At 50.3% G+C, this 22,462-nt stretch overlaps 3 protein-coding genes across 4 annotated transcripts in view; 2 read left to right on the top strand and 1 right to left on the bottom strand.

Moving 5' to 3' along the window:
* Positions 1-819: 819 nt before the first annotated feature.
* LOC118234245 (zinc finger and BTB domain-containing protein 12-like) lies at positions 820-6,298 on the top strand. Its single transcript, XM_035430654.1, has 6 exons — positions 820-1,421; positions 2,229-2,440; positions 3,065-3,259; positions 3,676-3,855; positions 4,389-5,416; positions 6,274-6,298. The coding sequence occupies exons 2-6, from the start codon at positions 2,237-2,239 to the stop codon at positions 6,296-6,298; spliced, it is 1,632 nt and encodes a 543-aa protein (XP_035286545.1). The 5' UTR covers positions 820-1,421; positions 2,229-2,236.
* Positions 6,299-7,157: 859 nt separating this feature from the next.
* nelfe (negative elongation factor complex member E) lies at positions 7,158-12,550 on the bottom strand. 2 transcript variants are annotated; one of them, XM_035430532.1, is made up of 11 exons: positions 12,404-12,549; positions 10,942-11,026; positions 10,302-10,371; positions 9,793-9,938; positions 9,528-9,602; positions 9,050-9,087; positions 8,657-8,919; positions 8,337-8,481; positions 8,139-8,193; positions 7,849-7,951; positions 7,158-7,502 (listed from the first exon to the last, which is right to left on the bottom strand). In XM_035430532.1, exons 2-11 carry the CDS (start codon positions 11,014-11,016, stop codon positions 7,429-7,431), a joined length of 1,044 nt encoding a protein of 347 aa, XP_035286423.1. In that variant the 5' UTR covers positions 11,017-11,026; positions 12,404-12,549; the 3' UTR covers positions 7,158-7,428. The 2 variants fall into 2 exon arrangements, with proteins under 2 accessions (XP_035286423.1, XP_035286424.1); XM_035430533.1 differs by lacking the exon at positions 7,158-7,502 and adding an exon at positions 7,765-7,780 and having other exon boundaries at positions 7,818-7,951; positions 12,404-12,550.
* A 152-nt stretch (positions 12,551-12,702) lies between these two features.
* The window catches only part of skiv2l (SKI2 homolog, superkiller viralicidic activity 2-like), a 19,027-nt gene continuing 9,267 nt past the window's right edge, over positions 12,703-22,462 (top strand). Inside the window, exons 1-15 of the mRNA XM_035430530.1 lie at positions 12,703-12,837; positions 13,713-13,834; positions 14,288-14,409; positions 14,545-14,662; positions 14,984-15,098; positions 15,467-15,541; positions 15,799-15,852; positions 16,144-16,307; positions 16,793-16,969; positions 17,178-17,323; positions 17,797-17,943; positions 19,104-19,188; positions 19,400-19,506; positions 20,092-20,238; positions 21,418-21,514. Coding sequence (XP_035286421.1) covers positions 12,825-12,837; positions 13,713-13,834; positions 14,288-14,409; positions 14,545-14,662; positions 14,984-15,098; positions 15,467-15,541; positions 15,799-15,852; positions 16,144-16,307; positions 16,793-16,969; positions 17,178-17,323; positions 17,797-17,943; positions 19,104-19,188; positions 19,400-19,506; positions 20,092-20,238; positions 21,418-21,514 — 1,689 coding nt within the window. The 5' untranslated portion in view covers positions 12,703-12,824. The remainder of the gene's footprint in view (positions 12,838-13,712; positions 13,835-14,287; positions 14,410-14,544; positions 14,663-14,983; positions 15,099-15,466; positions 15,542-15,798; positions 15,853-16,143; positions 16,308-16,792; positions 16,970-17,177; positions 17,324-17,796; positions 17,944-19,103; positions 19,189-19,399; positions 19,507-20,091; positions 20,239-21,417; positions 21,515-22,462) is intronic.

Here is a 22,462-nt window from a genome sequence, read left to right on the forward strand (position 1 = left end):
ATCTCTGTAAAAATACAACATTTTGTGCAGCATATAAATGGTCATGCTAACACTAGACCTGGCTGAGTGTCCCTGGCCTTTTCTCCTCAAGCATGCATGCCCTACTACCACACATTGATCTGCACACGGTGTCCGGTGCTGAATCCTAGGTGTGCCAGCGCAGGCTGTGCCTGGCAACTCTGCCATAGCGTCTTCCAGAAAGAAAGGATTGCAGCCAGCCGCGATTTCCCCAACTCAACGCGCGAGAGCGACCCTTCTGCACCGTATGTGTAAGCACTGTTTGCACATACAATGCACACAGGACAATGCACCTCATTATTACACCGATATCGCATCAAACAAAGCTAGCAGACGTCAGTTCATTCGATTTCAACGCTAACTGAATGTTTTGCTTCGCTTCTTCTCGATTTTGCAGCGAAACGAAATCGAAGAAGAAAAAACCGGAAACCGTACTACTATGTGGACTTGCCCTAAAAAATAGATCTTTGTTTCTAACGTTAGACATTTAAAATGAAATAACTAATCGAAAAATGAAGGGCGACACATTCGTTAGAAGGTCAATATCAGTCTTGAGAAGCAGGGACGTGTGTAACGTGGAGTTTGATATTGAATGGGCTATTGGATGGAGGGTTGTTTACACGGGTATCAAATATCGAAATATTGAAGCAAGCAACCTAAAAACTGACTGGGATGCACGCAAAAGCCCGGGTAGGTGTGAAAATGACCCCAGAAGTGTTATACAGTGAAATTCCCCTTTAAGCATGTCCGATTCAAAACATGCTCTGTACGCCTTCCCCTTTAAGATATGGTTAGCTAGCTAGCAAGCTGCCTGCCACACAACCGCCCCAGTACATGGGGAAGTCACGTATAGCTAGTGCTAGCAACCAAAGATAAACGACAAAAAAGCGAAAGTACACTAAATTACCCGGACTACAGTCAATCGTAGTTAAACTTCAACAGGTCAATAAATTGTATAGGAATATAGCTCTGTAGTTAATTACTAATAAACCAAACTGGTTGATGTAAGAACTCGGAAGTTAATCATGATAGCTAACGTATGGTATTTGTGGAAAAAAGTAGCAAAGATTTTCTAGCTAGCGTTTTGGAGTCGTTCGATGGGAAATAAGTATTTATCGGACTCTCCAGTCAGCTAACTTTCAAACATACAACTAATCGGATTACCAATAATAACCACAGATGCGTGTAAATAATTTTGCAGCTATGTAGGCTACTTGAATTGGACAAAGCAGGCCAGTTAGCCGATACAGCGACGTTGCCGTGAGTCGGCCTCAGTCTGGAAACTGTTTTCCTCCTCCATCTAGCGATAGCTGACGTAGCCTAGCCTGCTAGCCTACATAGTGCTAATCGCATTGCATTGGCCAGACAACAAGAACAATTCGAATACAGTACGGGCATTAGAGGTAGGTGCATCTACACGGATGTGGTGCTCTCTCAGCATCCGCAGTGCATTCACCCATTTCGTGCGAGGCTGATTAAATACGGATGGCCCAACAAACGTGATTCCTCGCGTTCTGTGCGCGAGAGGTCTATACCGTCTTTTGTGTCTGACTTAGGGCTGACTATACCTGCGCAGTAGTAACGTTGCAAGAACATTGTATCTTATCAGCCGGACGAGAGAACTGGCTGTTGCTGCGCAGATTTCCTTTAGATTTCGTGCAACTTATTTGGCTAACAAGAACTTGAACTGATGCACTGGAATGGTGGATGAAAAACTATAGTGTGTTTGAGTATAGTAAATACCGGGGATAACTCACGAGGCTTGGAAAACCCCAACGCATTTGACTTAACTAGTGTGGGACTACACCATGCATGTCCCGGTCCTGGGCAGCTTAAAACCACCCCGAGCAAGCATGATTTACGTTCAAATGCGAACCTGCTGTATTTATGAATACAACGTAGCTGAACAACAAAGATTCATATTGTGCAAAATATACTATGAAACGTTCTTAACATTGTGCGGATGAAATTGGCAGTGACGTTTCACGTGCTGTATATGGTGTAGATCAGGGCATGGTATCCATCATAACATACGTTTGGGTGTCGAGACCTTAAAGGAGTGTTGGTTTATCTGTCCACGACGAACAGTTTAGAGACAATCTTAAAGCTAGTCCGTTCTGTACAGGCAGCTGCGTTTGACACTGGATGCTGTGCCATTTTTGTTAGCTGGGAGAGGTCACGCGCTCTCCGTTCCATTTCCGTGTCTGCAGCGTTCGACATGGAGGTTCTGTGTTTCCGGTTACCTGGCCACGGTGACGCCACCCTGCGGAATATGAACAGCCTGCGGTCGCGGCACCACTTCTGTGACGTCACCATCGTCGCCAGCGACCGGCAAACTTTCCGGGGCCACAAAGTGGTGCTGGCCGCTTGCTCGCCTTTCCTGCGGGACCAGTTTCTACTCAACCCCTCCTCCGAACTAAAGGTGCACGACGGTGCAGCCGATACACAAATTCGGGTCAACATCAGACCCAACACAAAACGGACATTTTTGTAGCTTTGCACTTTTACGCAAATTAAATCTAATGTAATGCAACATGGATCGTAATTTTCTCTCGTCACAAGCAGCTGACACAGTCTACTTCATTTAACTTGAACTTGTTCAGATACAACTGCAGAAACAGTTCTGGTTAAGACCCTTTCTTATGGTTACAGTACAACCCAGAATATTAAATCTGCCACTTCATAATGACACAACCTAGTTATACCTATTCACCATACTGCGACATTTACACAGACCAGTACAAACTTGGGAATGTTTCAATGATAATGGCTTGCCAAGCCATGACATGAGACCTCAACCAAAATTTGACCACTCATTAGAGATTCATTCCACCTCTCCAGTAGACTGTATTGATTGAATTGATTGATTTTCCACAGTAAGAGAAGCTTAGTATTCATAGCACGGAATACATACTGGTACAGACTCTCTTGCCCCCTTGTTCTGGAACAGTGTCAGTAATGCTAGCCCTTTTTTTTGGGTTGCATAGTAGAGGTCCGCTCCAGCCACCAGTGTTAACACCCTGCTATGCTTCTCCCTGTCCACCAGGTGTCAGTGTTGCACAGCTCCAGTGTGGTGTGCGAGCTCCTCCAGTCTTGCTACACCGGCATACTGCAGTTCAGCCCCAAGGAGATCATCAACTACCTGACGGCTGCAAGCTACCTGCAGATGGAGCACGTGGTGGAGAAATGCAGGGGAGCTTTGAGCCAGTACCTGCAGCCCAGAACCTCCAGCCCCCCAGGGGTACGGTGGCCATTTTAGGACATTTCTCCTCCACCCTTTCACCATGAAAATATTTTTCCATATATTGCTTTGTCCAAACTGCCCGATGAAGCGCGATAGCTCCACCCATTTTTGAGATCACTTTCAGAGTATTCTGGAACTGACATTTTTCACCAACTCAGATCTTAGCGTCTGATTGGCTGAGGATCTCAAATTACCATGTCAATCAAAATTATTTTGCCTTTTTTATACAATAAAAATGGAAATATATGCCAAACATATATGAATTTTGGACCAGAGTCTGTTAAAATGGTGAGATTTTCTTGCTGTGATTTGTTTTACTGGATTTATGTAGTGTCATTTTTATCGGGAAAAAGGTTGTAGATAGTTTGCAGTTTCTCCCATCTAACCCCGCTCTCTCCATTGTCATGTTTCAGACCATAAAATCAGAGGAGAGCGAGTCTATGCTAGCTTTCGACAGTGGAGACCAACATCCTCTTCGATGCAGATCGCCCCCTGCTGGAAGGGGGGTCTCACTGCAGCAGCGCAGAAATTCCCAGGCCAGTACGGACACAGGCAAAGAAGCCAGCGCCTCACAGGGCATTTCAGAGCTGGAGGTAGATTTGAACGTTATCAGCCCTTGCGCGGTTTCACACGTTCACATCCTCGTGGCAAGCGGTGTTGAAAAGGCGGGAACACGTCCTGGACAGGGTTGCCAATCCACCGCAGGGTCCACACACCATTCACTCGCACCATTGCGCAATGTGTGTATTGTGTATGTAATGTATGTGCGTGCTGTATGTATTGTAGGTACCCGTCTTAAATGTATGTATAATGGGCAATTGTGCTGTCCTGTTGTGTGTTATTATGTGTACTGCTTTGTACAGCAGTGTAAAACAAATTTCCTTCGGGACAATAAAGTCTCTTATCTTACACTCAGTCTACAGATTGAGCAATTACTGGGTCTGTAGCTCATCCTGTTGAAAGAGTCTTCAGGCGTGGATGTGCAAAATGTAATTTATCAGAGTGCAATACAAAGCACTTCACTGCTGCGTATTACAACAGCTTTAAGCGTGAGGTGTTGAGTGCAGTCACTGAACTGCACGTGCTGGTAGTGTGACGTGGAACTTACCTGTTCCCGCTCATCCAGGTGAAAAGAACGGGACCTTCCGGAGAGTTCCACGAAGAGGAGGGGGAGCGGGAGGACTTCGAGGTCTTCCAGGTGTGCATCGAGGACGAGGACGAAGGCATTGAGGAGAGGAGGGAGGCGGGACAGGGGGAGGAGGAAGAGGAGGAGGGCAGAGGGGAGGTGGTGGTGGTGGCCCTGGACGGTAACCACGGCAACGACGACGAGGCCCACTTCGGGGGTCCCGCGGCGGGAAGGGAGGGGTACAGAATGTTCCGGCGGAGACCCTGGGAGATGGGGCGGGGCAGGGGGCGGGGCCTCCTGGCCAGACGGCGCGGCAATCGAGACCGGAGGCTGGCGGGCGCCCCCCCGCCGCAGGAGTGGCGCATCCCGACGCCGGACGAGATAATGGGGAGCTTCGGACTGGTCCACCCGGACTTCGGCCAGGAGGGGGAGGGCCTGGCGGCGGCCGGGGGGTACGAGCCCTCCGTCCGCGGCCCCCACCACCAGGCGGAGGCCGACGGGCCCCTGCGCGTGAGCTACGGGATGGGCGAGGCCCAGGGCTTCGGGCTGGGGGAGGGCCCGGGGGCGGGGGAGCGGGAGGAGTCGGAGTCGGTGGCGGTGGTGGGGTCCACGTCCTGCGGGGTGGGGGTTGGCGGCGGCGGGGGGGCGGTGACCTGCGAGCACTGCGGCCTGGCCTTCCCCACGCCCGAGTCGCTGGCGCTGCACGCCAGCTCCGCCCACCAGGCAGCGCTCTTCTCCTGCCCGCGGTGCGGCAAGCACTTCAGCCACGCCTACCACCTGAGCCGCCACATGAGCACGCACCGGGGCGGGCGCTGCCACCGCTGCCCGCTCTGCCACAAGACCTTCACCCAGAAGTCCACGCTGTGCGACCACATGAACCTGCACAGCGGCGAGCGCCCACACCGCTGCGCCTACTGCCACGTGCGCTTCGCCCACAAGCCCGCGCTCCGCCGGCACCTGAAGGAGCAGCACGCCAAGACCACCGCCCAGAACTGCCTGGAGGCCCAGCGGGAGCGGGAGGGGGAGGGGCAGGGTGGGGGGGAGGGGGCGGGGGCGGGACCAGGACCAGGCGTCTGAGGGAGCAGCACGCCAAGACCACCGCCCAGAACTGCCTGGAGGCCCAGCGGGAGCGGGAGGGGGAGGGGCAGGGTGGGGGGGAGGGGGCGGGGGCGGGACCAGGACCAGGCGTCTGAGGGAGCAGCACGCCAAGACCACCGCCCAGAACTGCCTGGAGACCCAGCGGGAGAGAGAGGGGGTGAGGGGGTGAGAGGGGGGGGGGGGAGGGAGCTGGCATCTGAGGGGCGGGCGGGAGGTTGGGGGCGGGCAGGGGTGTGTAATGTCTAAGTTCAGAGGGAGCCATTTTGTTTGAAACTGGGACCCTTCCCTTCCTCCCTCCCTTCGTCTCCTTGACGACCCTGACCGCTGGTGTGAAATTCTCTTTCGGAGCACCGATTTCAGTACTGCCACAAAGGACCTAGAGACCCGGGGGGGGGGGGGGGGTTGTGGTTTTTATTTGGGGGGGGGTAGGGTAGAGTGGTGGATGGGAGATTCGGGGGGGGTGAAGCAGACAGGTTAAGGTGGGTGGGGGTGTAGTAGGGGCCCCCCCAAATCTTGATACGCAGGGTCTACTGTTTCTCAGCACTGGATTAATGATTTCATTTTTTAATTTTTAAAAACATTTTTAACCATTTTTAACACAGTCAATTACGTAGTTGTTTCACCTCTCTCTGGTCTAAGTGGGTGGCTAATTTTAAGACGAAAAACAACAAAGAAATGTCAGCAGACCCCCTGTGGTTTTTAGGGCCAGACCCCTGTAGTAGACAGAGGGTAAGGGCAATCTAAGTACAGTAGGGAACACGCTCTCTCTTTCTCTTTTCCATATCAGCTGTTACTCTCTGGGCAACCAATAAAGTGACGGCAAGAATCTGATTCGCTGTGTTCGTTATTCGACTGACTGATATACGGGCGCTTCTCTCTTGGCAACACAAACTTCAACGCAAGACCTGTTTTTAGGAAGGTGAGTTTTAGGGTGGAGGTGTATATTCTGGGGATTATTAAAGGCTTTTAATGATAACGCGGGTAATTTTATTTTTTTGTTTCTGTCTGTCTGACTCTCAATGAATTTCTTATTTAGTCATAGAACTCCACTGTTGTCCAAAAAGTATTAAAACAAGTCAGAGACATACTGTTGCTTTAGAACCTGGCCTTCCTACTTTCTCAATAAAGGGACCACGATTGCTCTTTCGATATGAGCAAAGCAGTTGTGATGTGGTACTGAAAATGGTACCCTTTGGAATGAACAATTTGCTCCGTTTTGAAGTTTAAATTTGATTAAAAAAAAAAAAACAACACAGGCAATATTTTTCTGACAATTAATGTCTTTGAGCTGCCTATAATGACTTCAACTTAAATTAAAGGCTTTCCTGTTGAATGTCAAATGGGGTAGGAAAATGTCAGAAATTACTGAGAGTTGGACAGAAGAAACAATTCTGAAAAAATGGAAATTACCATGGAGTGTTATCTTTGAAGTCACTGATCGAGTAACTCTACCAGCCTACTAATGAATTTAGTTAATTCCACAAATTTACCCGACAAAGTTTAAAAACATGAACTTCCCACAGGTGACAGAGAAGGCCGAACGGCAGACATAAAACCAAAATGGCGGCGATTCCGGGGACTTCACATATCTGAGTGTTGGTGCAAAACGCAGCAGTGCACCCTCTCTCTCTCTCTCACCCCCGTCGTATAAAGCCACAGCACACACACAGATTGCACTCTTTTTTTCATTTTTATTAACATCATTTTTTTTTTTCACAAAACTGAAGCGCAGGCAGATGTGAAAGAAGGACCGGCTGTTTCGGCGTAATGATTTCAGGTCCAGAGTGACCAGGCTGACCTAACCACGCGGGCCACGGGTCACAATGCAATGTCTTACACGGTCACAAAATTAAAAGTACAAAAAAAAAACTGGTTCCAATGTTCTTACTAATCTCTGTAAACTATATGCTTTTACAGCTTTTTTTTTTCTCCCCTCTGCTGGTCAGAATATGTCTTCGTTGTACACGACCTGGTTTCGCTTATCCCTGTAGGAGCCTTTCACGCTGTTCTGTACAGCTGAGAGAGGGAGTGAGAGAGAGGGGGAGGGGGGTGAGAGACAGGGGGGAATGAGTAAAGATACCCAGCATTCTTTGCATCTCGAGCATTCCTGTGGCATTTACCACAGAATCTTTCAATGCGCTAGATTGGTCCTGGCGAGCAGCAGGATTGGCTGGTTTCTGCTGTCACTCAGCACTTAACTGTGAAGGTACTACCCAGCATGCTTTGCTCTCTGACACTTACCGAGCAAGGCCTACCCAGCATGCTTTGCTCTCTGACACTTACCGAGCAAGGCCCTGATGGAGAAGAGAGAGACGGGAGGAATGCAGGTACTACCCAGCATGCTTTGCTCTCTGACACTTACCCAGCGAGGCCCAGACAGACTTCCCCGTGGCGGCCTCCAGCATGGGCTGCTTCCTGGCGATGCTGACCTTCACTGCCACGTCCCCCACTGTGGTGCCATTCAGCTGGGGGCGGGGTTAGAGCAGGAGAGAGCGAGCTTCAAAAAGTCTCCATGACAACCGCATGCCCCTTACACTGAAAGACCATCACGTCTACAGTACTGCCGTTACTGCCAGGATCAAAGAACTGCATTACCCTGCGTGCCACAGAGGTGTTAGCATTAGCTAATGAACAAACAGGGGGAGTACTGACCTCTGACACAGCCTGGTCAGCTGACTCCATCTTCTCAAAGGTAATGAAGGCACAGCTGGGAGGGGGGGGGGGGCGCAGGAGAGGAACATCAAAGAAACATTGGGGTGAGAAAAAGAAAGTCCCACCCCTGTAAGCAAACGGCTGTACCAATTAGTATTAGTGGGTAACGGAGCACTAAGACACGGTTGTCATAGTTACTTGCGCGGGGAGTCCATGGAGAGGTCGATGATGTTGCCGTGCTGGGAGAAAGCCGTGCGCAGGCTGTCCTCCACCAGGGCGGCGCCATACACATACACAGTGTTCCCTTTCCTCACCCCCCTCCGCTCCGGGTACGAGTCTGACCCTGTAGCACACACACACAGACACGCACACACACACACGCAGAAACACACTGTGACTATGTTCCCACTCAAAACAGGATCACATTCTCCAAATCTGTTCTCAGTACTGTCATACTGCAGGGCAGAGGAGAGAGGGATGGAGAAAAGAGGAGAGAGGGAGAGAGAGTGCGCGCTCACTGCGAAACGGGGCGTCCCGCTCCCGCTCCCGGTCCCTCTCTCTGTCCCGTTCCCGCTCCCGATCCCGGCTCCTCTCGCGCTCCCGGTCCCGATCGGACCGGTCTCTGTCGCGGTCTCTCCCCCTGTCCCGATCACGGTCACGCTCCCTCTCCCTCTCCCTCTCCCGATCGCGGTCACGGTCCCGGTCCCTCTCCGCGTCCCGGCTGGAGGAAGACCCGCCCCCATCCTCGTCGTCACGGGAACGGTCTCCTGAGCTGACAAAGCTGACGGAGGGGGAAGGTGGGCTTTATGTTTTTTAACTTTTAATGAAGTACATAGAAAGATAAAAGGCGCGCACACACACACACAAAGTTTCAGTAATCTACTCTGCATTTTCAGAAGAAATGTTCTCACCTCTCATAGAGAGACTTCCTGTGGGCCCTTTTTGCTGACTGAAAGTGAAGCAAAAGGACATTACGGCATGCAAAGCATTGTGGGTAAACTCTATAAGACCACATCTTACTAAAAGCACATTAGTCCACCTACTGGAAGCCACCCATATTCAAGCCCCACTGAACACACTGGTCGCTTTTCCTGACTGCTGTACGCTGAGTACTAAGATTAAGAGTTAAAATGAAGATTTATTTTTGTCCTCTTTCATGGAAATTCATCCCGTGTGATCAGCACATACAGGCAACACATGAAGACCAAAGTCCTGAGTACAGTGAACAAGCATAACCTAACTTATTACTGTTTCACATCCCCGAAAATATGCCTAATAATAATAAAAAGTCCCCGGGAAGCTTAAATGGCCGCCGGGCAGCGAGATGGACCAGTCAGTTGACATGCTGGCCTGGCGGTGGGAGGATGTGGTCGGCGCATGAGTACGTACCTCCGGCATCTCCTCATCGGTGGAGACGCTCCTTTGAAAGGGGAGGAATGCAGGGACCGGCCCTTTTTCTGGATCCTTGGGGGGGGGAAACGGAAGGGGACTACATTACCCAGAATGCACCCTTAACAGTGTACCAAATGGACAATACAGACGCTTTCATCGGACGACGAGTCCTAAAAAACAGACATACACACACACACACACACATACACACACACATATACGCACGCACGCACACACACACACACGTAGCGAGGTCTTTTACCTTGAGTTTGCCTTCCAGGGTCCTGGAGCGCTTGAACCCGGAGTTCTTGTTCTCAGACTTTATTGCGCTGATGGCTCCGGACTTGATGAGCATCTTGGCCTGCTCTGTAGCGGTGGCCGTGTCTAAGACCGGCTGGTCAGAGAGAGCTTAACCCCCAGAGCGGAACAGAGAGGGGGGGGGAAAGAGGGGGGGAGGGGAGGGGGGGAAAGAGAGAAAAAGAGATGCAAAAAGGAAGAAGAGTGATTACAGCCATAAAATAACGCACAGACAAAGAGAGACTCATACACTGTCAGCAGTCATTAAAGGTGGTTTCTAAAGGTCACTTGAATTATCCTTTAAGTGTGTGAAGTGACCGCACAGCGATCCTCTCCGGAAATCAAAAATCTGCACGCAAAATGACTTAAAAAGCTGAATTTATGATACAATCTCTCTATATGACAATTGAAAATAATCAATTTTTACAAGGGGACACTTTTGCGAACGTGGAAAAGGCCAATGAGTTCACTTACTGCGTTTCAGCCCACTCTGACTGGTCTGACTGGTGGAGCTTTGCTTCTTTAGAGCCAGGAGCGCTTTTTTCTGCAAGGAGAGAGAGAGAGAGTAAGCGGGGGAGAGAGAGAGAATGTTATGACCCTTTACTGGACTATCAAAAAGTCAAACAAACACAATTATTCAAAACGAGTCGAAACCTACAGATGAAAAACACAACTCCCTGTTCAGAGGGCACACAACACACCCCCCCCCCCCCACAACAACACACCCACCCCCACCCCCCCATGCCCCAATGAAAAGATTTCTGACAACTTCCTCATGAACCACACAAACCATACCCCACTATAACCTCTAAAACAACCCTAAAGTGTCTGTTGGTTCATAACAGACAGAGAGAAAGAGAGAAAGAGAGAGGGAAACTTGTGTGTGAGAGGGGGAGGAAGCGAGAGGAGGGAAGAGAAATTAGAGGGTGAGCAGAGGAGAGCAGAAATACAGAAAGAAAGGGAGAAGCAGAAGACAATAAACCAATCAGCCGCCTTTCCTCTCAACACAACAAGGCTCTGATTGGTTGAAATCAGCCAATGGCACCGTATGTATCGGGGGGTTCGACGGAGCAGAACGCAAAGTCGGACCTGTTGTCAAGGCGACGCCACTGACCTTCTTCTTCAGCTTGGCGTACTTCTTCTGCAGGGACTCCTCTTCCTCGGTGAGGGAGCTGGGGAACACCACCATGGCGGCCGAGCTGGAACACAGAGGCGAGCGGTGAGGCTGCGGGGAGCCTCGTTCGGGCGCGGCGTGGCGCGGGCCTCGGGCCGAATCCGGACCGCGCCCACGGCACCAGATCCACAGGGCGGCAGTTACACCGCCCAGGGTACGGGAGGGTTCAGCCGGTTAGGGGTCTGCGCTTAATCGCTATCTAGCGACCCCTGCTGGACAACCGGACCCCCGCGGACTGCGTGCTGAAGCCACATCTGTGCGCCAGTGTAGTATAATGGGTAAGGAACTGGTCTTGTAACCTGGAGGTCACAGGTTCAGTTCTCAGATAGGAAACTTGCCGTTGCATCCTTGAGCAAGGTACTTAACCTGCACTGCTCCAGTATATATCCAGCTGTATAAATGCATGCAATGTAAATGCTTTGTAAGGGATACAGGTAGCATCATGAGAAACAGGCAAATGTTTTTAAACTACTGGTATTCTTTGTTTTTAGTGTGAATCTTTAATGTCCATTATTGCATTCAGTGCGTTGTGTGTTCCGTGTACACTGAGTGGCCTTCTTCACCAGGCATAATAGACTGTGTTCCTCAGTACGACTGCCTGGTTTAATAAAACTTAAACAAATAAAATTAAATAACTAACCAGACCAAAACTTGAGAAATTACACTCAATGCATGGCAGGGTGAGTCGCTCCAGGTCTTACTGAAAGCAGGTCAAACTACACTCAGGCCCCAACTGCTGTGATCACTGAACTAAGGCTTTGTAAACCACATAAATAACTTAAGCTTAACACTTGGTCTGCCTGGTGCAGTTATAAGAACAGACATTCTCAATGTGTCATTATTATTACTGCGCTGATTATAGTGACACACGGTCATTGTATGACAGTGCTTTTGTGAATGTGTGCTGGTGTCTCTCTCCTACACCGTGGTCAGCCAAAAGCAGCGTGGACCAAAACCAGAACTGCATATTCTAAAGAACAACAACCAGTTTCACATGAGATAAAAACCAAAGGTGTATTTTAACAGCTTGATAACAAGCCGACTGAAATATAGATGTTGCCATGACAGTCAATGAGCTAGCTACGTAGCTAGCCAGTCACGAGATAAACGAAACGTTTTTATACAAAACGTAATCACTCGCTTGTCGACCATTACCAACTTGATTACAATCTCCAACTCCTTTCGTTCAGCAGGTCAATATAAATCAGAGCACGGCAGTTAGACTAACTGGCCAACTGTTAGAACTGTCGTGGTTCTTTGTTAGCTTCCAACTACTAACAGAATTCTGATTTGCCGGGTAGTTCTATAACGCATTAGCTAAATATTACAGTATGAAAGGTGTTTTGTCATGAAAACGCTTAGTTCTTAATCGGTGAAAAGCATTTATGCTAATTGTTTTTACCTTTCAAGCTTCAAACCGTGCACAAACGTCTTCCCACCCAGCCACTCTCCAAAACACAGGCGCACAAATATGACGTTCCGTATTTGCTGGCGGAAGTGTGGCAAGAAATGAGGGCAAAGAACGCCGAATGAAACGATTATACCGACGAGTGTGCATGAAAAATAAATTAAGACAACTTATTTAAAAAATAGATTTTTGAGTGCTACATTGTATTATGTACCGCGTGTTTCAAGCTTAGATGGTAATATATGTATCGCGTATTTAGACGGAGATCACACATTCATGAGCATAAGCGTCTGGTCCGATTTTCGAGGAGTACTAACTTCCGGTCGACAAACGTTTCTATTTCCTTATCCAAAAGTTACTACCTCTGGGCTGCAAAAGGAAGCAGCTAACTTGGTTGCCGAATTGAGTGGAAGCGATGGAGAAGATCGGTGAGAAAGTCAACTAAGTCGTATTTTGCCTGCCATGTTTATAAATGCAGAAATTAAAGATAGTGTTGAAAAGTGTCGTGTCTAACAAGAACTGATTTTATGTAACAAATTAGTAGCATTAGTTAACACTAACATTTACACGCATTAAATATGTTTATATAGCATAATTGTATTTTTCTTGCAGCTGTCACCAGGCAAAGGTGATGCTCGTAGCTGGATGATAACTATTGTAGCTGTCTAGTAAACAGCCACGTCATTAGCGAGGCAATGAGCTCGTGTGCAGGCTGATGCAATTGGGTCCAGTCGGTGCACTGTCTGGAGTTATAGAACCTTTTGCATCTCGGTTGTGACTTTTCGGACTGTTTGCATTGCCTCTTTTCGTCTGGCGCTCCGCATTCCGTATGTCTGAGGAGTTGTGGTCCTGTCCCAAGCGGGGAGTGACTCAGCTGGGGGGTATTAAGCCACTGCAAGGGTGCCTTGCATTCAGTTTGGGTGGCATGATTAGACAAGCCTCACATGTTATGAAGTTGCTACACAAATTTTTAAAATTATTTTAATTTAAGAAACTTGCCACGATTGTGCAATACTGTGTTCACCTCTCCTCTGATGCAAAGGGTGACGGAATGGTGTGATGGTTAGTAAACTGGGTGATGGTTTGGGAACCTAAAGGTTTCAGGTTCGAATCCCACTGCGGGTGCATTTTGAGAAATATGCTTCAGTATATGTCAAACTGTATACATGGGTATAGTATGTAAAAATGAGTTGTGTGCAAGTTGCTCTGGATAAGGGTATCTGCTAACTGCCCATAATGTGATGTAATGCATAATGTAATCTCCTGAAGTGACCAATCAAAATCCTGCGTGCTGCCTCTGCAGATCTGCCCCTGCTGGGGCCCGCAGACCTCCCACTGTCCCTGCTGGAGATGGGCTGTTCAGGACGGTTTGAGCTGGTGTCTCAGCCAATCACAGGAGACCAGCCGCTGTGCCCACAGAGCACTGTGAGTACATTACGTGTGTGTGTGTGTATGTGTGTGTGTGTGGTCTGAATGCACTATGTATGTCTCTCTCTCTCTGTTTCTCTCAATCTATCTTTCTCCATCTCTGCTGCTGTCTCATTCTGTCTTATCGCTTTCTCTGCCTCTGTCTGTCTTTCTGTCTCAATCTCTTTCTCTCTCTTTCGCTCTCTCCCTCTTTCTCTCCATCTTTCCGTGTCTGTCTCTGTCTATTTCTGAATTCTCTCAGTGTTACTTCATTAGCCCAGAAAAGGGTGGGGCTGTTGTGTTGTTATTGGTACTGCAGTGATTTCAGTGAATATTCTTTGTCCATGGACCTTTCAGGTGCAGTCATAGGCGTGTAGAAGACTTGATTGACAGCATACTTAACTCCGCCCAATGTGGAGTTTGTGACGCCTCACTGTGCTGTCGATGTTTTTCCCCCCACTTCCTCTCCAGCTCCCCCATGGTCTTCCCCCGATTGGCCCAGACCTGCAGACGGAGGTGGAGAGACGCTTCCTGCGCGACCCCGAATGGCTTCCCATACACAACACTGACTCTGCCTTCCAAAAGTTCCTAAGGTACAGTTTTTTGTTTACCTGCCTCTGTGTGTGTGTGTGTGTTTTGTGCTTTAACATCAAGTCCAGAGCAGGAAAACATGCAGCTGGCTGCTGTAACTGTGTGTGTGTGCGTGTGTGTGTGTGTGTGTATCTCAGGTTGGCTCAGAGAGACAGGCAGGTGGACTCCCTCCTGCACTGCAGTGTGTCCCCCCTGCACTCCGGGCTCTCCGTGGTCCGAGATCCCACCACGGGAATGCTGCTGGACTTCACAGAGGTACACCACGGAGTCCATGCACGCACCAGAGCGCCGCACCACAGAGTCCACACTCATACAAGATACTCCGCTTGTGTCTTCTTTTGGTCCTCACAGCTACAGGAGACTCTGTTTGGTAGCAGGGGATTCTGGTGCTGTATTACAGTACAGCAAAGTTTAATTGAGGCTGTTAAATTCATAAAATGGTTTAACAAAGTGAACGACAAGAGATTCTCCAGGTGGAGTAGAATGGTTCTCCAGGTTCTGTCAGTAGAATGAGGGGGCATAAATAGAAATGAGCAAATTACCCTCCTCCCTCCCTCCCTCCCCTCCCTCTCTCAGGTCTTGTTAGTAGATACGGGTCTGTCCTCGAAGAACTCCCTGTCCCTCCAGCGTCCCCCTGGCCCCCCCTCAGAGAGCCTGCGAGGGAGCCACACCAGCTACCCCTTCCTCCCAGGTCTGCTGCTGCCTGTCCTGTGGTACTCTGTCAGTGCTTTCGGAGGGGTGGGGGGCGTCCCTCCTGTGGTACTCTGTCACTGCTTCTGGAAAAGGTTCAAAGAAGGGCAACCAAACTGGTTCCTGTAATGAAAGATAAAAGTTATCAGGAAACTTAGGATGTTTGATTTCTTTAAGCTTAGTAAAAGCAGACTTTTGATTGGGGGGGTGGGGTGGGGGTGTATCTTGTGTTTTTCTATGTGAAACTGGAATTCCGAGTTTGACTTAGACTTTGTTTTGATTTGCACTTTTTGAAACATTCTTTATATCTCCCCTCTTCTTCTTTACATTTCTCTCTGCCCCCACCCCGACTCTTTCCCTCTTTCTCAGGAGGAATGGAGGAGTTGACTCTCGACCAAATCAAGAAGAGGACCGAAGCACAGGAGGAGATTGACTTTGAGAAAGGTGATGCCTCCTGATTGGCTGAAGGGACTGGGGGGGGGGGGCATTTAATCCCAGGCTGCCTGTTTCTTAGATTAGACACACATCCTGATCTATGATTGGTCAGTGAAGAGCAGGTCACGGGTAGCACAGTTAACTCATCAGGGAGAAAATGAGGACAAGAGTCTCCTCTGATTGGTGCTCTGAGTGCACAGTAACTGTGTGTGTGTGTGTGTGTATGTGTGTGTGTGTGTGTGTCCTTCTCCATGCACGGCATGCAGGTTTGCTGACGGTGGCTCCTGGATTAAAGACTGGGATGGACTTCAGTGAGAAAGGTCTGTACTGCCTGTCTGTACTGTTTGTAGTGCATCATTCTGTCTGTACTGCTTGTCTCTGTACGTGATCCTCAGGTTCAGGTTCAGGTTACTTTATTTGTACCGGTAGGTAGATTTGCAGATCCTGTCTGTCCATCTGTATCTCTTATGCTGGCTGTGGGTCTGTAGTTAGCTGTTTGCAGTTTGTCTGCCCTGTCTGTTTATCTGCACATTTTCAGCTTGACTGTTAAAACAAACACAAGAAAATAGAATTCATTTTTTGTTTGTCCTTCCCCCTCCTCGTCCTTCAAGACGCCAAGGTGTCGGAGGGTGAAGTCAACCTGCTGTCCCTCCTGTCCACCTTTGATGACATCATCGACACTCACCCGGAGGGAGACGGAGAGGAGGGAGGGACGAGAGGTGGAGACACAGCCCAGATACCCAGAACAAACAGCCTGGAGGACCTGGGGATCAAGGTATCGCCCTCGGCAACGCCCTTCCCTCCCTGACATGCCTGCCGTTTCCACAGTGACATACTGCGTCACCGTGGCGACAGGCAAGCGCAGTGGCAACCAATCTACCGTCCTGTAGGTTTTCACTCCAACCCTAGCAAAGCCACACCTCATTCATCAGCTCGAGATCCTGTTGAGTTGCTAATTAGTAGAGTCAGGGGTGTCAAATTAGGGTTGGAATGGAAACCTACAGGAGGGTTGGAATGGAGACCTACAGGATGGTAGATCTCCAGGAACAGGGTTGGTTACTGCTGGGCGTGCGGTTCTTCAGTTTCCCTCGCCGGTGCCACGATCGTAGGTTACGAGAGCCTGCCAGTTAACATCCGTCGCCGTTACAACAGGAAGTCTTCCGTCAGGCGCAGGAAGTGCTGTCCCGTATGCAATTACACGCGCCGGGGTGTGACGCGTGATGCCGCGACGGCGGACTGACTCTCTTCCTGGGCCCCCAGGAGCCGGCCCCCGCCGCTTCGCCAGCCCCCGGCCCCGCGGAGGGGAGGCGAAATGGAGAGAAGGGGAAGGAAGGAGGAGAGGAGAAGGAGGGGGAGAGGAAGAGGTGGGCCGTTCCCGTGGACGTCACCTCCCCGTGCGACGACTTCTACAAGCGCATCCCCGAGCCCGCCTTCAAGGTGCCCACTGAGCGCGTGCAGACTGCGCCGCAGCCGAGAGCCAGCCACGCTGCGGCTGCTGACCAATAACGGTCTCGCTCTCTCCCTCTCTCTCTCACTCTCTCCCTCCCCCTCCCTCTCCCCTCCGTCCCCCCCCTGCCCTTTCCTCCCCCTCTGTCCCACCTCCCCCCTCCCTCTTCCCTCCCCCCCCCCCCCCCCCCCCCCGCAGTGGCCCTTTGAGCTGGACGTGTTTCAGAAGCAGGCCGTTCTGCGGCTGGAGGCTCACGAGTCCGTGTTCGTCGCCGCGCACACGTCTGCCGGCAAAACCGTGGTGGCCGAGTACGCCATCGCCCTGTCTCAGAGACACATGACCAGGTGCGTGTGTGCGTGTGTGTGACCCCGCTGTGTGTGTGTGTGTGTGTGTGTGTGTGTGTGTGTGTGTGTGTGAGACCCTGTCCTTTGTGTGTGTGTGTGAGTGTGTGCGACCCTGCTGTATGTGTGTGTGTGTGTGTGTGTGACCCTGCTGTGTGTGTGTGTGTGTGTGTATGCGTGTGTGTGTGCGCGCGCGCGTATGTGTGTGACCCTGCTGTGTGTGTGTGTGTGTGTGAGTGTGTGTGTGTGTGTGTGTGTGTGTGACCGTGCTGTGTGTGTGTGTGTATGTGTGGGTGTGTGACCCTGCTGTGTGTGTGTGTGTGTGTGCGTGTGACCGTGCTGTGTGTGTGTGTGTATGTGTGGGTGTGTATGAGGGGAGGGGGCTTGTTGCCATGCTGGTGCATTGTGGGATTCCTGCGAGCTGGTTGCTGTGCTCATTCTAACGTCTCTCTTATTTGTCTCCTCTGCGCTGATAGGACGATCTACACCTCCCCCATCAAGGCACTGTCCAATCAGAAGTTCCGAGACTTTAGGAACACGTTCGGGGACGTTGGGCTTCTGACGGGAGACGTGCAGCTGAACCCAGAGGCGTCCTGCCTCATCATGACCACTGAGATCCTGCGGTACGACTCGCCACTTACTGCTACACGCGCGGACATCCTGCCAAATACTGACCCTGCCACATACTGAACCTGCCACATACTGACCCTGTCAAATACTGATCCTGCCAAATACTGAACCTGCCACATACTGACCCTGCCAAATACTGATCCTGCCACATACTGACCCTGTCAAATACTGATCCTGCCAAATACTGAACCTGCCACATACTGACCCTGCCAAATACTGACCCTGTCAAATACTGATCCTGCCAAATACTGAACCTGCCACATACTGACCCTGCCAAATACTGATCCTGCCACATACTGACCCTGCCAGATACTGAAACTGCCAAATACTGAACCTGCCACATACTGACCCTGCCAAATACTGACCCTGCTACATTATGAGGCTGCTACATACTGAACCTACCAAATACTGATCCTACCACACCGTGAACCTGCCAAGTACTTATCCTGCCAAATACTGAAGCTGGTCTGTAGTGAGGAGGTCTGTGTGGTGAGGTCTGTAGTGAGGGGATCTGTAGTGAGCAGGTCTGTGTGCTGAGCTGGTCTGTAGTGAGCAGGTCTGTGTGCTGAGCTGGTCTGTAGTGAGCAGGTCTGTGTGCTGAGCTGGTCTGTAGTGAGCAGGTGTGTGTGCTGAGCTGGTCTGTAGTGAGCAGGTGTGTGTGCTGAGCTGGTCTGTAGTGAGCAGGTGTGTGTGCTGAGCTGGTCTGTAGTGAGCAGGTCTGTGTGCTGAGCTGTTCTGTAGTGAGCAGGTCTGTGTGCTGAGCTGGTCTGTAGTGAGCAGGTCTGTGTGCTGAGCTGGTCTGTGCTGAGCTGGTCTGTAGTGAGCAGGTCTGTGTGCTGAGCTGGTCTGTAGTGAGCAGGTCTGTGCTGAGCTGGTCTGTAGTGAGCAGGTCTGTGCTGAGCTGGTCTGTAGTGAGCAGGTGTGTGTGCTGAGCTGGTCTGTAGTGAGCAGGTCTGTGTGCTGAGCTGGTCTGTGGTGAGCAGGTCCGTACGGTGAGCTGGTCTGTAGCCCTGCTGGTCTTCGCTCTCTCTTGCAGGTCTGTGTGCTGAGCTGGTCTGTAGTGAGCAGGTCTGTGTGCTGAGCTGGTCTGTAGTGAGCAGGTCCGTATGGTGAGCTGCTCTGTAGCCCTGCTGGCCTTCGCTCTCTCTTGCAGGTCCATGCTGTATAACGGTTCTGAGGTCATTCGGGACTTGGAGTGGGTCATCTTCGACGAGGTCCACTACATCAATGACGCAGAGGTAACGACTCGTCGCCGTGACGATGCCGCGGTCGATCGTGGATTACACGAGCGTCGTTTTAAGGGCCCCTTCGAAGAAGCAGAAGGATCGTGATGCGTCTTCCTTAATATTTAAACGCATGTCCTTCCATCCTTTCATCCTTCCTTCCCCCCTCTCTCTCTCCCTCACCCTCTTCCCCTCTCTCTCCCCTCCTTTTCTCTGTCTCTCTCAGAGAGGAGTAGTTTGGGAGGAGGTGTTGATCATGCTCCCTGAACACGTCAGCATTATCCTGCTCAGTGCCACTGTGCCAAACGCCCTGGAGTTCAGCGAGTGGATAGGGTGTGTACCGCTCTGTGTGTGTGTGTGTGTGTGTGTGTACCGCTCTGTGTGTGTGTGTGTGTGTGTGTGTACCGCTCTGTGTGTGTGTGTGTGTGTGTGTGTACCGCTGTGTGTGTGTGTGTGTGTGTGTGTGTACCGCTGTGTGTGTGTGTGTGTGTGTGTGTGTGTGTGTGTCTGTCTGTGTGTGTGTGTGTGTGTGTGTGTGTACCGCTGTGTGTGTGTCTGTGTGTGTCTGTCTGTCTGTGTGTGTGTGTGTGTGTGTGTGTGTGTGTATGTGTGTCTGTGTGTGTGTACCGCTCTGTGTGTGTGTGTGTGTGTGTGTGTGTGTTTGTGTGTGTGTACCGCTCTGTGCTTGTGTGTGTGTCTGTGTGTGTTTGTGTTTGTGTGTGTGTCTGTGTGTGTGTGCATGCCTGCATGTGAGTTTGTGTGTGTGTGTGTGTGGGGGGGGGTGCACATGGCTCAATCCTCTCTCTCTTTCTCTCCCTCCCTCTCCCACTCTCTCTCTCTCTCTCCCTCTCTGTCTCTCTCTCTCCCTCTCTCCCTCTTTCTCCCCCCTCTCTCTCCCTCTCTCTCTCTGTCTTGCAGGCGCATTAAGAAGAGGCCGATCCATGTGATAAGCACAGTGAAGAGGCCGGTCCCTCTGGAGCACTTCCTCTACACCGGCAACAGCACCAAGACCCAGAAAGAGCTCTTCCTGCTGGTCGACTCTGCAGGGAACTTCCTCACCAAAGGGTGCCTGACATCTCGCTCGATTAATACTATCTTTGGCTCTGCATGGTGTTTGCTGATAAGTGACTGATTTGCGGCACTGTGTGTAACTGTGACTAGCTGGTGTCTGAGCGCTTCATTAAAGCGTATCCACTCCCTTATGTGAAATGCTAATAATGAACAGTTCAGACCGCAGTAAAAGTCCTGCAGATTACTGACCATTTTAAAAGAATCTGTTTTCACCAGTCATAGAAAGAACTGAAATTGATGATGATGATGATGATGAAAGGTGTGTATATGGAGGCAAGCACTCACTGTGGTGATGATAATTATGGTAAAGATGATTGCGATGATGTTGATGGTGAAGGTGATGATGATAATCATGGTAAATATGATGATGGTGAAGATGATGATGATGATGATAAAGATGATTGTGAAGATGTTGATGCTGAAGATTATGATGAAGATGATGATGGTGGTAAGGATGATGGTGATGATGAAGCTGGTGATAATGGTGGTGAAGATGATAATGGTGATAGTGATGGTGGTAAAGGTGATGATGATGATGATGGTAAGGATGATGATGATGATAAAGCTGGTGATAATGGTGGTGAAGATGTTGATGCTGAAGATTATGATGAAGATGATGATGGTGATAGTGATGGTGGTAAAGGTGATGATGACGATGATGGTGATAGTGACGGTGGTAAAGGTGATGATGACGATGATGATGATGGTGATGGTGGTAAAGGTGATGATGATGGTGGTGGTGAAGATGATGATGGTGATAGTGACAGTGGTAAAGGTGATGATGATGATGATGGTGGTGGTGAAGATGATGATGGTGATAGTGACAGTGGTAAAGGGGATGATGATGAAGATGATGATGGTGATAGTGACAGTGGTAAAGGTGATGATGATGATGGTGGTGGTGAAGATGATGATGGCGATAGTGACGGTGGTAAAGGTGATGATGATGATGGTGGTGAGGATGATGATGGTGATAGTGATGGTGATAATGGTGGTGAAGATGATGATGGTGATAGTGATGGTGGTAAAGGTGATGATGATGAAGATTATGATGATGATGATGGTGGTGAGGATGATGATGATGGTGATAGTGATGGTGGTAAAGGTGATGATGATGGTGGTGGTGAAGATGATGATGGCGTTTGACAGCAGTGTTGGTCTGGCCCCTTGCAGATACTACGCCGCCGTGGACGCTAAGAAGGAGCGCACCAGTAAACACGCCCAGTCATTCGGAGCCAAAAGCTCCTCCCAGAACACCACAGCCAGTCAGGTACGGTCCCCACAGCACCACAGCCAATCGGCTACTACTCCCACAGCACCACAGCCAGTCAGGTACGGTCCCCACAGCATTACAGCCAATCGGATACTACTCTCACAGCAGCACAGCCAGTCAGGTATGGTCCCCACAGCACCACAGCCAATCAGATACTAGTCCCACCACACCACAGCCAGTCAGGTATGGTCCCCACAGCACCACAGCCAATCAGCTATTACTCCCGCAGCAGCACAGCCAGTCAGGTACGGTCCCCACAGCACCACAGCCAATCAGCTACTACTCCCACAGCAGCACAGCCAGTCAGGTACGGTCCCCACAGCACCATGGCCAATCAGATACTGTCTCCACAGCACCACAGCCAATCAGCTACTACTCCCACAGCAGCACAGCCAGTCAGGTACGATCCCCACAGCACTATGGCCAATCAGATACTAGTCCCACCACACCACAGCCAATCTGATACTGTCTCCACAGCACCACAGCCAATCAGCTACTACTCCCACAGCAGCACAGCCAGTCAGGTACTGTCCCCCCAGCACTACAGCCAATCAGATACTAGTCCCACCACAACACAGCCAGTCAGGTACTGTCCCCCCAGCACTACAGCCAATCAGATACTAGTCCCACCACACCACAGCCAATCAGATACTGTCTCCACAGCACCACAGCCAATCAGCTACTACTCCCACAGCAGCACAGCCAGTCAGGTACTGTCCCCCCAGCACTACAGCCAATCAGATACTAGTCCCACCACACCACAGCCAATCAGATACTGTCTCCACAGCACCACAGCCAATCAGGTACTACCCCCACAGCTGCTCAGCCAATAGGAAGTCTCACATTTGCTGATTCCCCTCAGTGCTGTGTGTGTGTGTGTGTGTGTGTGTTTGCATGTATTCAATACTATTTTCTGTCCCTCCCCTATCTCCTCCCCTCCCCTCT

Source organism: Anguilla anguilla, chromosome 8, assembly GCF_013347855.1.
Source record: "Anguilla anguilla isolate fAngAng1 chromosome 8, fAngAng1.pri, whole genome shotgun sequence".
Taxonomy (NCBI): domain Eukaryota; kingdom Metazoa; phylum Chordata; class Actinopteri; order Anguilliformes; family Anguillidae; genus Anguilla; species Anguilla anguilla.